This window comes from Drosophila bipectinata, chromosome 3L, assembly GCF_030179905.1.
Source record: "Drosophila bipectinata strain 14024-0381.07 chromosome 3L, DbipHiC1v2, whole genome shotgun sequence".
Taxonomy (NCBI): domain Eukaryota; kingdom Metazoa; phylum Arthropoda; class Insecta; order Diptera; family Drosophilidae; genus Drosophila; species Drosophila bipectinata.
The window spans coordinates 20,622,261-20,636,614 of record NC_091738.1 but is presented as its reverse complement, the minus strand read 5'-3'; the positions used below and the strand labels follow the sequence as shown (position 1 = coordinate 20,636,614).

General features: G+C 42.4%; 1 protein-coding gene across 2 annotated transcripts; it reads right to left on the bottom strand.

Annotated features, from left to right (window-relative positions):
- Positions 1-443: 443 nt before the first annotated feature.
- Positions 444-5,283, bottom strand: ple (tyrosine hydroxylase ple). 2 transcript variants are annotated; one of them, XM_017239857.3, is made up of 7 exons: positions 4,733-5,282; positions 3,601-3,712; positions 3,341-3,463; positions 3,124-3,219; positions 1,925-2,744; positions 1,469-1,595; positions 444-1,219 (listed from the first exon to the last, which is right to left on the bottom strand). In XM_017239857.3, exons 1-7 carry the CDS (start codon positions 4,799-4,801, stop codon positions 821-823), a joined length of 1,746 nt encoding a protein of 581 aa, XP_017095346.1. In that variant the 5' UTR covers positions 4,802-5,282; the 3' UTR covers positions 444-820. The 2 variants fall into 2 exon arrangements, with proteins under 2 accessions (XP_017095346.1, XP_017095347.1); XM_017239858.3 differs by lacking the exons at positions 3,124-3,219; positions 3,341-3,463 and having other exon boundaries at positions 4,733-5,283.
- Between the last annotated feature and the right edge of the window lie 9,071 nt (positions 5,284-14,354).

Genomic DNA, 14,354 nt, shown 5'->3' with positions numbered 1-14,354 from the left:
TAGTCATAAGCATAATAATAGATAATAATAATAATAATAGTAATATTGTCGTTTACAGTTATTGTACAGCGTAAAAATTCTATTTTGTGTTGAATTTCGATCATTTCCATTGTCTTGTTTGCCTAATGATGTTGTCATTTCGACTTCAAAATACTCTCTTTCGTTAAGTTTTCAATACCGGGCGAACTATATCGCGTGTCTATATAGTCTAGGTAAATATGGTGAGAGGCAGAAAAAAAATGGTTGATAATAATAATACAAAAACATTTTGTGTCTGAGTATACAAGCGGTTTTTTGTGTGGTACTTGTCTATTATGTGTGGTGCGGATGTATCTGAACTTTGCTTTCTCAGCTCTTAACTTCACTTAATTCGCTTTGCTTGGCTTTGTTGTCACATCACTTAAAAGTCTAACGATTTTTTGGTCCAATAATAGTTGCGGTGATAAATGTGCGGGTCGGGGTGGAGGGTGGTAGTGGGCGTGGTGGGTGGTCGGGTGATCAACAAAATAAATATGCTTTTCTTTTATATACCATGTGTGCGTGCAGACAAATAGAACTTCAGATGACAATTAAATAAAATAAAACAAACAAAAACAGTAAACAAAAAAGTTTAAAAAATAATGCGCGATGCCTTAATTTTGGTTTAAGGATTTACGTGTACGAGGGATTGTGCGGTATGTCAATTTAAAATTAATTTGTATAAATGAGACCGTTGCACCTGTATGTGGATTGTGTGGTTTTGGGGTTTTTTTTTTGCTTCATTTTTGGGCGGTGTTTCATAGGCTGGGACTTTCCAGACTCTTCCCCACAATTCCTCGGCTTAGAACGGGCGGCGCAGCTTTTGGATGGCGTTGGTCAGGTGCAAGATCTCGGTGTTCATCTGGTGGACCAGGGTCTCCAGCTTGTCCACGGAGTCGAGGACCTCGACGCGCTCGGTGTGGGGGTTGAAACGCACCTCGAAGGGACGGGACATGGTGCTCACCCAGCGACGGAACTTGTCCTTGGCGTCCTCAAAGCTCTCGGCCACGTAGTAGATGGGCTGGTACTCCTGGTCCTGGTACGGCTGGACGGCAGTGGAAGCGGGCTCGAAGGCGCGGTGCTCGCACTTGTCGCTGATGGCGTGCAGCAGCTCACCGTAGGAGCTCAGGAGTCCGGCGCCGTAGGCCTTGATCTGACCGTGTTCCTTGCAGAGACCGAACTCAACAGTGAACCAGTAGACCTGTAAACACAAAGACAGATAGTTGTTATTAATCTCTAGCTGTGAAACAAGATCATCAAGGTACTTTGCCACCATTTAAGAATCAATTTAGTGTTGTAATGAAAAATCATTGCATTTGACTTTGGCAGTGACTAAACATTGATCTTGGTTGCGAAAAAAACCAGCTGTGTCATAGCCGCACTTGAGGCTAAGGTCACTTGTATATAAATATCGACTATTGCCGTTCAATTAACCAAGCTTGAAACTCACCGTGGACAGCTTCTCGATTTCTTCGTCGGAGGCACCCAGCGAGGCCAGACCAATCTCCTGCGAGAACTGGGCGAAGCTGGGATCGGCCAGCAGGGGCATGTGACCCAGAAGCTCGTGAATGGAGTCACTGTAATGGGAAAAAAAAACAAAAAAAGAATGAAATAATGCTTGTTAAAAGTGTGGAAAATATGCGAACATAAAGCAATTAGCCCGGGGCAAATGAGCTGGGGCAGAAGGCCGCAGTTCCTGCTCCCACTGCCGTTGGCGTTGGCAAATTGGCTCCAGGAAAAGTTAGCTCGGAAGCGCCACCGGAGGAAGAGGTGGTAGTGGCAGGAAACCAACCATCATCTCTCAGGGTAGGCAAATGCAATTAGGGGCGAACAAAGAGCTTTTCCCCCTTTGATGTGATTTTCTTACACCATCACCATCCAATAGAGAATAAAATAAAGTACTTACGGCTCGGGGGTGTGGTACGGCGAGTTGACGTGGCGCACATACTGAGTGCTCTGGAAGATGCGGAAGGCCAGGGAGGCGAGGAAGTCGCGGGCGGTCAGCAGACCGGCGGCCGGGCGGAGGGAGAATCCGGTGTTCTTGCGCAGGAAGTCCGACATCTCCTGCAACTGGGGCAGGCGGTGGTCAACAAAGATCTGCTCGTCCTGCAGCTTCTGGAAGGCGGCACGGTACTCGGCACAGGCGTGCTTAGGGGCGAGGTCCTGGACGGTTTTGAAGACCGAGCGCCAGGTCTTGACCTCCACATCGGTGTAGCTGATGTATGGGATCGGATCACCGTACTTGTAGGCGAAGGCAATCTCAGCGATCTCCTTGCGGCGCTGGCGGTAAACCTTGTCGGCGAATCCGGGATGGTTCATGTCCAAATCGGGCTCGTACTTGGTCATCAGATGGTTGCAGTTGTCCAGCTCGGAGGCGTGCTTGGGGAACCACGGAGCCTTCACGCTGATGTTGTTCTCAGCCAGCAGGTTCATGCTGCTGAAGGACCCCGACTGGCGCAGGGAGCGGATCAGCTGCAGCAGGTTGCCACGGGTCATGTCCAGCTTAATGAGGACATCGTGGTCGACGCCCTGGACACGCGACTGACGGGACTCCACATGTTGGACGGTGCCGTGGAAGGTCTCGATGGCCTTGAGGATGCGGCCCAGCGAGGAAATGCCCTCCTTGAGGCGGACAACCAGAGCGGCGCTCTGCATGGCGGCCTCGGCCTCCGGGGACTCGGAAGCGGAGTTGGCCAGGAGAATCTCGTCCTCGGTGAGGCCATAATCTGCAAAAAAAGAAGACGAATAACGTTATAGAGACGGCAACGGATGCAACAATCATTTTGGGCTTAGGGTCACGTAAACGATAAGCAGGCTACGTGGGTGGAGGTATCCCAGTTGCCGAGTTGCCGGGTTCTTGGGTTGCCTGGCAAGCGCATTTCATATTTTTATTAAGTCGAGCGTAACAAATGAAAAAGGGAAATGCGACATTTCAACGGCGGCTCCCACTCAATTGTCCGTGTGGCTGAGTGCTTTCGCCCGACGACTTCTCCTCCTGCTCCGGCACTTTATCATATTAAGCACTTAAATCAATGTCGCACGCTTTTCAAAAGCCCCTCAGAAGTTAAGTACTACTTATGTAGCCCACTGTTACCCCCGGCTCACCGTTCTTGGTCGGCTGCTGTGGTTCGCCCTCGGGCTCCTGCTCTTGGCCCTGCGACTGCTCAGGCTGGGCGGTCTCGATTTCCACATCCTCCTCCACTAAAGGCAGAAATAATAATACAAAAAAATCATAAAAATCAAATCGAAACAAGGATAAAAAATCAAATCAAAGCTAATAAGCTCATTGGCTTAGGAAATAAAAAAAATCATAAATAATAACCTGCAACATAGTCATTCTCCATGGGCAGGTTCTCCAGGTTGGGCTGCTCATCCTGGAGCTCCACATTCTGCTCGGCCGGAATATGCTCCTGAGCCTGAAGAACGCATTCCTCCAGAGAAGCGTCTTTAAAAATTAAAATAAAAAAAAAAAATAAATAAATAAAATAGGAAAGAAAAAAGGAAAAACTAACAAAATAGAACCCCAATGAAGTAGGACTCGATTTTACACCCCATTTGAAGGCAGATTTTTAAAAAACTTACCATTTGCCTTGTTGCGGGCCTCCTCGAGGACACTTTGTTTGGTCTGCTTGACCACCAGGGTCTCGAACCGGGCATCATCCACCAGGCTGCGGCGGCGAGATGGATAACCATTCTGGAAAGGAAAGAAACGAGCATTTTAGTGACACTCTCTTTGAGGCGGCAGGATATGCATCGGAAATTGGACATTTGCCTTGACCTTCAGGCCTCTGGGGGAGCTATTATTTTTGTTCAGTGAGCTGTTAGGTGGCTGGGTGGCAGACCATTGCGCAATTCGAAACTTATATAAATGGCCTGGGCTGGTGTGCTGCGTGAAAGCGCCAGATCTTTTCTTTGGGTTTCTTGAATAGAGCGGATCTATTCATGGCACCGCATTCAATTCAATTGTGATTCAAAACCCGAATGATAATTTAATGCGAAGTCACCGCTGCGAAGAGGGCAGGTGCGAAGATAAATGATATATTGTATGATGCTCTCTTGACATATCAGAAAGCCGTCGAAATTCCCAATGCGATTCTGGGGGAAAAATGCAACTGGCAACCGTTAAAGGTATGTTTTATTATTTTTTGGGAAAAAGGTTTCCCCCAGTTGCAGTTTTCACTGTCAGCTTGTTTTTGTTTGTTTCGGGGTTTTTTCTTAAAATTTTTTTTGGGCCACCTCTTTGGCTGATGAAAGATGCTCCACTCATTGAATCATTTTTATTGATTTCATATTTTGTTTTGGAAGCTGAGACTGGGAGGCCTCAGCATAAACATAAACAGAGACGAGTCAACAATGAGGCGCGACTGTTTCGGCCAGGCTAAGTGCAGGGGCTGCCCTGGCTGCCACTTTCACTTATTTGTTAAATAATAACTTAACACACGACTCGTTGTGGCCGCCGCCGGATCGATTGCGATTGCCTTTCGATTTGGGCCGCCGTTCTTAGAGGTGTGTTAATTGGATAACGGCTGCCACCTGATTTTGCGAAAAGAAATGCCCCATTATGGGGGCTCTCAACTGGTTTTGATTCAGTTTTTGGACAAAACCTTTGACTAGTCACGTAGACCAAACGTCGCCACTGTCTCTATTTAAGGCTTGTGGCAAATCTCTTGGGATTTCTCATCTGGCTAATGGTTGGATGGGTTGGGGTACTCACCTCAATACTGTAGGATTTCTTGATGGCGAACATCTCGCGGTTCTTTTGGGCAGCTGCAACGGCCATCATTTTGATTTGTGTGTTTTGTGGGTTGTGGTTGTGGTTGTGTTAACAAAAATTTACGCAAAGTGTTGCCAAAAACACTTAGAATACTATTTGCTTGGTTATTTGCTTGGTTACGCTTTTCTTGTTTGATTTGGCAAATAAGCACTCGAAATGTGTTGACACTTTCACTGCTTATTGGCGATCGGCTGGGGAACTGGACAAGAAATTCGCTCCTGGACTGAACTGTTTGCGTCTAGAATTGAGCTGGACAAGAACTCTCGACTCTCTATTCACGATAATATATAACTTTATACAAGATCGGGTATTTGTTATCTTTGTTGGTGGTTGGTCTTCTTCAAATACTGGATCCTTTCGCGAACTCGAAACTGATTGGGTGAATTGGGTATCCTTGTCAACTAATTTATTACAACAAACAGAGTCAGCAAACTACTTGAGGCTGGGCACAAGTCTTTAGAGCGAATGATAGCGAATCAATGCATGCTCCAGGTCGAGATGCCGCCGCTTAAATACCCCCAAAGCCCGAAGCTGTCGGCCAAGTTAACAGGCGAACGAACGGCCAGCCGATTGCCGACGACGATGACTGGTTTTCGCATGACGCGGCTGTGACGTAGTTGCCCAGCTGGAGTGGATTTTTTCTGTTTCTGTTTCAGTTTTTATTTTGGTTTTGGTATTTTTTATTTTCATTTATTTTTGTTGTTTTTGTCGCCAGCGATGCCGATGCCGTGGGGTTTCCTCTCACCAGCCAGCAGTGGGTCGAGAATCGCGGGGCCTGACTCGACCAAGTTCAAGTGCGGCAACAGGCTAGAACGTCGCATTGGCCATGTTGCTTTTGCTTTTTTTGCCTTTGCTTTTGCCTTTGCGGTCGGTGGCTGGTGGCTGGCGGCTGGTAAATCTTTGCTCAAAGCGGGGTTAACCATTAGCGCGTGCGCGTCAGTCGGAAAGGTAGAATACCCGGGCTGTGTGGAATTGTCTCGGCCAGCTGGAGCGTCATTAGAAAATCCTCAACAGGTCACAAAAATACCAAACATTTTCACTTGAAAATTAAGTATACGCAGTGTTGGCGGAGAAATGGAATAAATGTATCAATAAATTATATAAAATTTTAATTATATGAACAAATCATTTTGTGTTAATTATTCAGTCTTTTTTAGTTTAATTTTGTTGCAGAAGTATTTATTTACCTTTCTAAAATTCTAAAGCTAAATTTAATTTAATTTAAACTAAATTTAAAAATTTTATTTAAACTTATTTAATAAATTTAATTTAATTTAATTTAAAAATGTAAATTTAAACTTTATTAAAACTATAAAAATAATAAATTAAAACCAACCAAATAAAAGGGTATTTTTATAAATTATTAAGTATACGCCATGTATACACAATTTTAAGGAGACTTAAATTCAAACCACATTCTTCAATAAACTTAAACTTATTAAAATCGAATTGTTGTTTTAATTTAATATATTAAGTTTACGCCATGTAGACATGTTAATAGAATCTTTGAAATCTCTGCACTCCTAAAGCTTGTATGAATAATACGGCTTTTTCTAGAGCATATACATTCCAAGATATGTCACTTTTAAAGATCACGGGTAGATCCTGAATGACTCAAGCTGAATTCAAGCAAATCTAGAGCGGATGCAAATGCGGATCAGGTATAGGGACAAAGTGAAAGTCCGCTGGTAAACAGAAGCAAACAAATGATAAACAGGAAGTCCCCAGAGCAGCTAGAATCAGTGTGTGCGTGGCAGTGGGTAGGCGGCACAAAGAGTAGGCGGCACCTAGCCATATCAATTAAATTTAAAAGCACATTTAACAACTAATTTGCATGCGTAAATGTAGCACATTAAACTAAGCCCGGGCGATAAGCACGGCCATATTAGTGCCAGTTTTCTATCAAAACATCTGGCGAACGGAATTTGCATATGGCAGCTGACGGATTACGAGATCGGCCATAACATTAACGCCATGGCGGCATTATAAATTCCTGTAAGCTGATAACGACGGCAAGGCTGGCTTTGCAAATAGCTTCTCAAATTGGTCGCAGTCCGCCAAATGCCAAGTGGCAGTAGCCAGCCGTTCGCTGCTTTTAACCAAATTCAGTTAGCGCCGCCTCGCGATCAGCGCCATTTGCCATTGATCTACATATGTGCACTTGTACTTGCCAACAATCCGGTCATCCTTGCAGCCTGCATCGAGCAACTAACTAACTTAATACGAGCGATCAAATTAGTAGATCAAATCGACTGATTGAGCTAACGAGCCGATAATGAGCTAACACATCATATGCCGATCTCCGATCCGGCTCGATCCGCATCGCTTGGATGCGGACGGTAGCATTAAGTTATTAAATCTCCGGACTATTAGAACATCTGGAGAAGGCAAAAACATAATCCAGTCAGTCGATACATTCATTATACAAATTGGATCGATCGAGTGGAATTTACGATTCAATTTATAGACGGTTATGTGACAAGGAAATCGGAGGTGAAAAACTTTTTAATTTATTGGATAAAAGATTCAATTATTAAAGCTTAATTAATTTAAAGGAATTTGTTTTATTTCTTATAGTATAAAGTTATAAAATACGAATGTTACTTAGGCTCTGCTCTAGATATTTTACTTCCCATTAGTCATGTGCCCACTCCAAAGCCCCCATACCGTTCACATTCAGCTAAACACTTACTTCCGATTTTCGTGCACTCTTTTAGGAAGCCAATCAAAGTTTAATTTCTGTTTAAGGTTTCTATGTTTCGCCGTGCTCATACATGGATGTGAGCATATAGCCATCAGTATCTGAATCTCACACACGTTCGAATGCCTTCACGGCTTCGGCGAAACTTTTCTTCCGACATTAGTTTTCTACTATTGTTCTTTGTGCATAATTGAGGCACAGCCTTTATAATTTTCGCTGTTTAAGTCTCTGATTATTTTGTTGCCGCTTTGTTTTTATTAAATATTTAAATTTAATTGTGCACGGCGCATATGTGCCGCTTATTCTAAAGTTATAAGATATTAGCCGGCGCACAATATGCAAACGAATATACGAGTACACGCCCAAGGTTTCAGAAGTCACAAAATTGTTTTAGATACACACTGGAGTTGGGGTCGTGATTCATGGAGCTCCATGCAACTCGGAGCGTAGACGGCGGCCGTTCACTGGGATTTCCTTGTCCTTGGCCGTGAACCTTTTAACGGTTGACTAGCTTCTAAGCCCCCACCCATCGCCAACTCCATCTCCATCCCCATCCCCATAGCCATCACCATCCCAAAAAATAAACCAGTTTGTTTGTTTTATTGAAGTCTCATGATCAAACCATAATAAGTGACTACATACATATTTAGGCGATACCCTCCTCCCGTACGTCCGCCTTCGAGGTACGAGGCAGCTCCCTCCCATTAAACAATGTTTAATTGTTTGCTACAAAAAATTTGAAATGGCTCCTTTGAGAACTCAATTCGGACGGCCGCGAAGGTCGATGATTTGGCTTTTGCAATTTTTGACGTTTGTTACATAAGACGGATTTACTTTTTACTCTTTTCGTTGGTTTATGTTTCTTTTCTTAGACCTAATGATCAATCATCAAGATAAAAGAGCGTTCAAACAAATTAGATTCTATAATTAAAAATTTCACAAACGACCTTTTCGGACTTTATTGGGTTTTTTACTGTGCCACACACCACCTTATTGTTCTATTAAAAAATTTTATGTTTGCCTTGGTCACGTAGTCCACAAGCCCGAGTGGGAATATCAAGAGTACGGATCTTGGTTCCGTCCATCAATCATTCATTATTGTCGGCATAATGTGGCGCAAAAAATATTTCAAAAATCCGGGGAAAGCAGTTCCTGTTGGCCAAACCGTTAGAACAGGATTTCAACCGACCTATTTGGTCAAAATCTATATAAAGAACGATCCAATTATAATTTTGTAAAACCAGAAGTCAGAGCGCGAAATTTCCCAACCTTCCGGCGTGTATAGCTTTAGTACCCCTTCTCCTATTCCAATAGCGATTCCCACAATCTTGCAGCCTTGCTCGGATCCACTTGGAACACAATCTCCCAGCCCTCGTCGGACGCCCTTGTTGGAAAAACTTCCGAGAACACGAATCTGTGCTAGGACCGCACTTCCTAGGCAACCACTAAATATTATTCATAATTCAATTAAGCGCAATTAATAATACAATTACGAATCCATTTCAAAAATTCTCAATTTTTAATTTTTCTGCTTTTTGTATTTATTTTATTTTTTTCCCATTCTATCGAGCCACATTCTACAGCACCAATCTGGCCCAGCAATTATGTGCATTAATTACAAATGGCAATCATTTTTGCTGCTAATTATTGTATAATATTGAAGTTTTGCTTTCCCAAATCGAAGCCCCGGCCAGATCGATGAGCTGGCCAAGGGGCCTGAGCTGTCCGAGATCGAGGGGGAGTCCACCGACTTGCGATGATGTATCAATCACGTGCCACGTGATCTGTGAAGCGGTGGGGAGGCACACCACTCCTCCGCCTGATGCCGCTTTCTAAGATCAACCCGTTTCGCGGCTGATTCACTGGCCAAAGATGACGCCGGCTTTTATTGCCCGCATTTAGCAGTAAAATTGTTCATTTGAATATGCAAAATAGCCGCGCGCCTCGTTCGCATTTCGTTTTGTTTTTCGAGTTTGTTTTGGTTTAGATTGGCTTATTCCACTTATGGTTTTTTGTTTGTTGATTTTACGTCACGTGCGCCAAACCGAAAACATAAGGCCATAAAAAAAAGTCCAGCGTCACTGCAGCATAGCATGTTTGGCTTTGGCCAGGGGGTTTTATATTTTTGAGATCAAAACAAGGACCAAAACAAGGCTTTTGACGTATATTTTGAATAGAAAGCGCTCATAAAAAATAACTAATAATTAAATGGTGAGCTGTCTTGTTGTTAATCATTTTCAGCAATTAATTTGGGAATTGGCAAGCTGTGACTATTCGCAGAAAAATCATCTCAGCGGGGTTTCCTGAAAATAATTAGGGAACTGGATTGTGACTAGGTAGCGAATCCTAAGTAATTTATTTAATTAAGCTTGAAGTTCTTACTATTATAAAACGAATTATAAATGGTTAACACCTTACTAATTAAATATAGTATGAGTTTATATAATTTTCCATCACTGAGGACGATAGTTCTCGAAGGAGACGTACCGCATTTCTTTCATTATTTTATTATATTTTATATTTTTTTAAAATCAAATTTGATTAATTTTAAGAAGTTACCTATCTATAAAATATTTATAGTTCTATATATATTTATATTCACCGCATTTTCTATGTAAGAGTAAGAACTCTTGAAAGAATGTCCCCAAAAGGAATGTACTTATTAACCTCCCGACTGGAGGACTCTTGTTCCCTCTGCCAATCACAATTTTATATTTAGCTTATCGTTGATTTTTTAATGACTTTGCCTTACTTACGGGGGAATGTGTTCCAAACCATTTCCGAGGCGTGTTCACGCACTGGACTGGGCCAAAAATAAACACCAACTTAATCACCAACGCAGTGGCATCGAACGAGCCCCCAAAAATAATCGGTAAAAAGTAGCTTTTCGCAAATATATGTGTGTATATACATATATTGTCATTATTATCACATTGTCGTAAAAATTCGGCTACGGTTGAACAAAGCACGGCTGAACTAAACCAGTTTGATGCACCTCGTCCGCCAACTAACTACACAAAGAAAGTTAAAATTAAAGCACGAAAGAAGTGCGGAAGATTTTAGCTGTTATGCCAGCACTCTACTGGTTCAAGTAATTAAACGATATTAAATGTTATAGCCCACATATACTAAATGGTGCGAGTGACGGGCCCTTTTGGCCACTTGCCATTGTTTTTCTCTCGCCCCAGCAATTGACCCGATTAGCAAAAGGGTTCCCACACGATGATGCATGCATTCGGCCCAAAAATCAATAGATACCTGCCGGTGACAGTCCAGTGAGCTCCATGGGAGGGGGTCCTCCCACAAAAACCGAAAACAGAAAGTCCCCATCCTCACTCATTCTGGCTTTTCATTTCACAAGTGCCTGTCTCTGGTTTTGATTCGAAAGAGATTTGTGCTCGAACAAATGTAAATCACACAAAATTCAGTTTAAAGAGGTGGATTCCCGCGGCACAGGTGCAGCGGCAGGCAATTAAACCAAAGGAGTCACACGCTAATTGATGGCTGTGCCACAAAATCAAGTTAGCTGACTCGGCCTGGTCTTCCCCAACGCACTTGCGTCAAGAAGCAAAACGTTAAAAAACAAATACAGAGACTGCTGCCTGCCTACGACTGGCACACAATCTGAGTCATGGTCAGATGCTGTGATACTTTCAAAAAGTGTATAAAAAAAGGTGGATATTTTTCCCAGTTACATGGGGATTTTTGCATGTGAGCGGAATTCTTATTCTGTTCGGCACTTTTGTGCTAATTTAACAAATCGGAAATGCTGCGGTCGTTCCAGCGTGAAGAAGACGTCTCCGATGGCTCTGGGTTTTCTGGGGGATTTGCATAATTCTGCTGGTTATCTGGTTATTTCCTAGGAAACGTTCTATATATTTTCACAATGGTAAGCAATAGCTAAGCGAATGATTTGACAAATTTTTAATGGGCTTTTGGCTCATGCTTTGGGGTTTTCTCTGCCAAACTGGTTTCTCCAAAACTGATAAAAAACTAAACACACTCAGGTTTGCATAATTATTTTAATATGCTCCACTTAACGCCCAGTTTTTTATCCAAAATCGATAAGCTACTGTTTTCAAGAATGTCTTATGGAAATTTGGCCAAAATAATACTTGGTCTTGTCTTGTCAAGGCGAGCCATACGAAATTCTATGGCAATTGGTCTGGCAATTGGTCAAAATGAAGGCCAAGTACTTTCTAGGCGTTAGTTGGGTGTTAGTTGGCAGTTAGTTGCCTCCTGATTGAGAGACATTTGCATTAATTACGATTCAATCGAGCAGCTGCCCATAAAAACAAGTAACAATTTCATTAGTCCAGCTGGCCGGAGTCTGGATCGATTCTAGCTGGATGATGTTTAGTGGCAGATACTAAGAGACTTTCAATGCTTAACGAGGGTGAAAAGTGGCGACTAATTAGCGTCAAGTGTCGGGAATCGCATGTGTTACCGAGCTCTGCTCTGCTGTGCTTTGCTGAGCTCATTTGTTTGCCTTTTTTGCATTTTATGTAATGCAATATTTAATCAACTGCCATTGCATTCTAAATTTAAAAATCTCGCTTTACTTTGCGGCGCGTGCACGAAAATTCCATTGAACTTGAGGCTTTGAAGCTGGGCTGGTGGTTGGGTTCAGTTGGTTGCTTGGAAGTTGGCTTCCACCACCTGTGCAGGAAGTCAAGTTCGCCGCTTAAGTCTTTTGATTATGTCGGAAACGGTGGCGAGCGGCGCTCAAATATGAAATAATGTGCGACGTTCGCATTAAGATCATGTAAATGTTAATGTAAATTTCAGAGTCTACGTGCCAGAGACCAGCCAGTCAATAACGACATAATCCTCTTCTAATGCTCCATTAATCATCAAAGTGCGGCCAAACATATTATCTGGTCTGGGGATTATCTAATATTTCCCGATGACAGCCCCTAATCCGCAATACATTAGCGAACTACTAACTACCGAGAATGGGCAAATACCTGCCAATTGTATAATCGCTCAATCAAAAAGGCCAAGTTCAAACCACACCCTCTATAAAGCATTGTCTTAATGGCAAACCACAAACATATATTGACAACTAAGGCCGGCAGCTCGGAACCAGAAAAAATCTGAGACAAAGGTTCAATGAACGCCACGACGAGTCCAAGGGAGCGCTATTTTTAAGTTCGATATAATTTGATTTGTTTGCATTAATTGAATCGGGGATATCTTTCACCCAGTTGATTCACAAACGGAAGTCCAACAGGCCACACCAGCACTGACTAAGAATTTCTTGCAAATTAAATGACAATGTAAGTCGGGCAGATCTCAGTTCGAGGAGCAAGGCTTGCAATTTAAATTTAGAAAGTAAAAGGTGTACGGGGTGCTCTGTTTGTATAGTATGTACTGTACTGGATACTGGGTACTGGATACTGGCGGACTGACTAAGCGACTCGCCAAACTGATTGCATGTTATTTGCACATTTTCCTTGATTTACGCCGCCGCTAACTACACACGAAATCAATAAAAGTCAATTTTAACGTGCCCATTACAAGTGTAATGCAATAATTACTCGTAGCCAAGAACCATTTGCGACGGTGATTATATAATGCCCTAAAGAAGCGATCGTGAACTCTTTAATTGTTTTTTGATTAGCAGGATTTCCCAATTAAATAAACTAACTGCAATTTGATAGTTATACAGGTAGTAATTTCTTAAAAATAGCTCTTTCATAATGGTCTTAGAATGCGTAATAGAAAAGGTTCTGTTGCTGATATTGCAGCTGATATATCCAACTAAGTAGCATATACTCTTCGCTTACTGTGCAACAAAACTGTGGCGAGAACTAAATGCACATTACCAGCATTCAATCGAATATAATGCCTTTACGCCATAGCAACAATTACGAGTAGAACTGCATAAATTGTATGACCTTTTTGGTCAGCAACGTAACGACGACGCACAATATTTTTTCAGTCTTTTTTCTTGGCTTCTCGCCCCTGTCCCCCTCGGCTTGTGTGATTATTATGTATTATTTGTTTAGTTTTTATTCCAGCGAGCTCGTAAATTATGCAATATTGCAACACATAAATCTAAAGCCGGAGGCTATATTAGAATGCCGGCATCGACATCGACATCGGCATCGGAATCGGCATCGGCAGGTGAAAATCGCACCGTGACTAAACACAATGTCGACGGACCATGTTCGGAGGATGGATGCCACGCCTATTTGGCCAATTAGAATATCTGAAATTCTCAGCCAACTTTAGTATAATTCGCCAAAAGGTACATAAAGGCAAAGTCAAAGGCTTGCGTGTCAATAACATCGAAGGAATTTCTCGTAAAAATTATAACAATCGTTACGCAACTGCCGGCATTTAATTAACAAATCGCAATTTAAATATTCTGGAATTTATTATGCACCTCCACAAATTTAAATATAATTTAAAATTCTTGGTCCGGTTTGACTTGATTTTTTTTTTGTTAACCAATTTGTTTGGTGGCAGTGTTTGCTTTAATTTTCATACATTTTCGATCGCTGGTGAATAAACCAATTAACATGCACAATAATTGTTATAAATAAAAATCAAACGGCTGGCAGTGGCAGTAACCACCAAGGCAGGTTCTAACCGGATGAAAATTTTATTTACCACTTGCCACCGCAAACAAAGTCGCTCTGATCATTAATCACCATTAATACATATTATTATGTAGGAGCATATATAGAACCATGACTAAAAGGCTCAAAGTCTATCGTATTACCGCATATTAATGGGTGTTGAAAAGCGATGTAATAGCCCCCGCTAATTGCCCCACGGATAAACCCAGAAAAGAACAGGGGGCATCGCGATCCGATCCGATCCGAGCCGAGAATCCGATTACTCACGCACCTT

What these genes read in the sequence shown, in the direction of transcription:
- ple (XM_017239857.3), bottom strand. Translation starts at nt 4,801, where the DNA reads ATGATGGCCGTTGCAGCTGCCCAAAAGAACCGCGAGATGTTCGCCATC. An exon ending in GGCCCGCAACAAGGCAAATG is followed by an intron (nt 3,464 to 3,600) that starts GTAAGTTTTTTA and finishes TAATTTTTAAAG; the next exon opens with ACGCTTCTCTGGAGGAATGC. An exon ending in ACAGCAGCCGACCAAGAACG is followed by an intron (nt 2,745 to 3,123) that starts GTGAGCCGGGGG and finishes CTTTTTTTGCAG; the next exon opens with ATTATGGCCTCACCGAGGAC.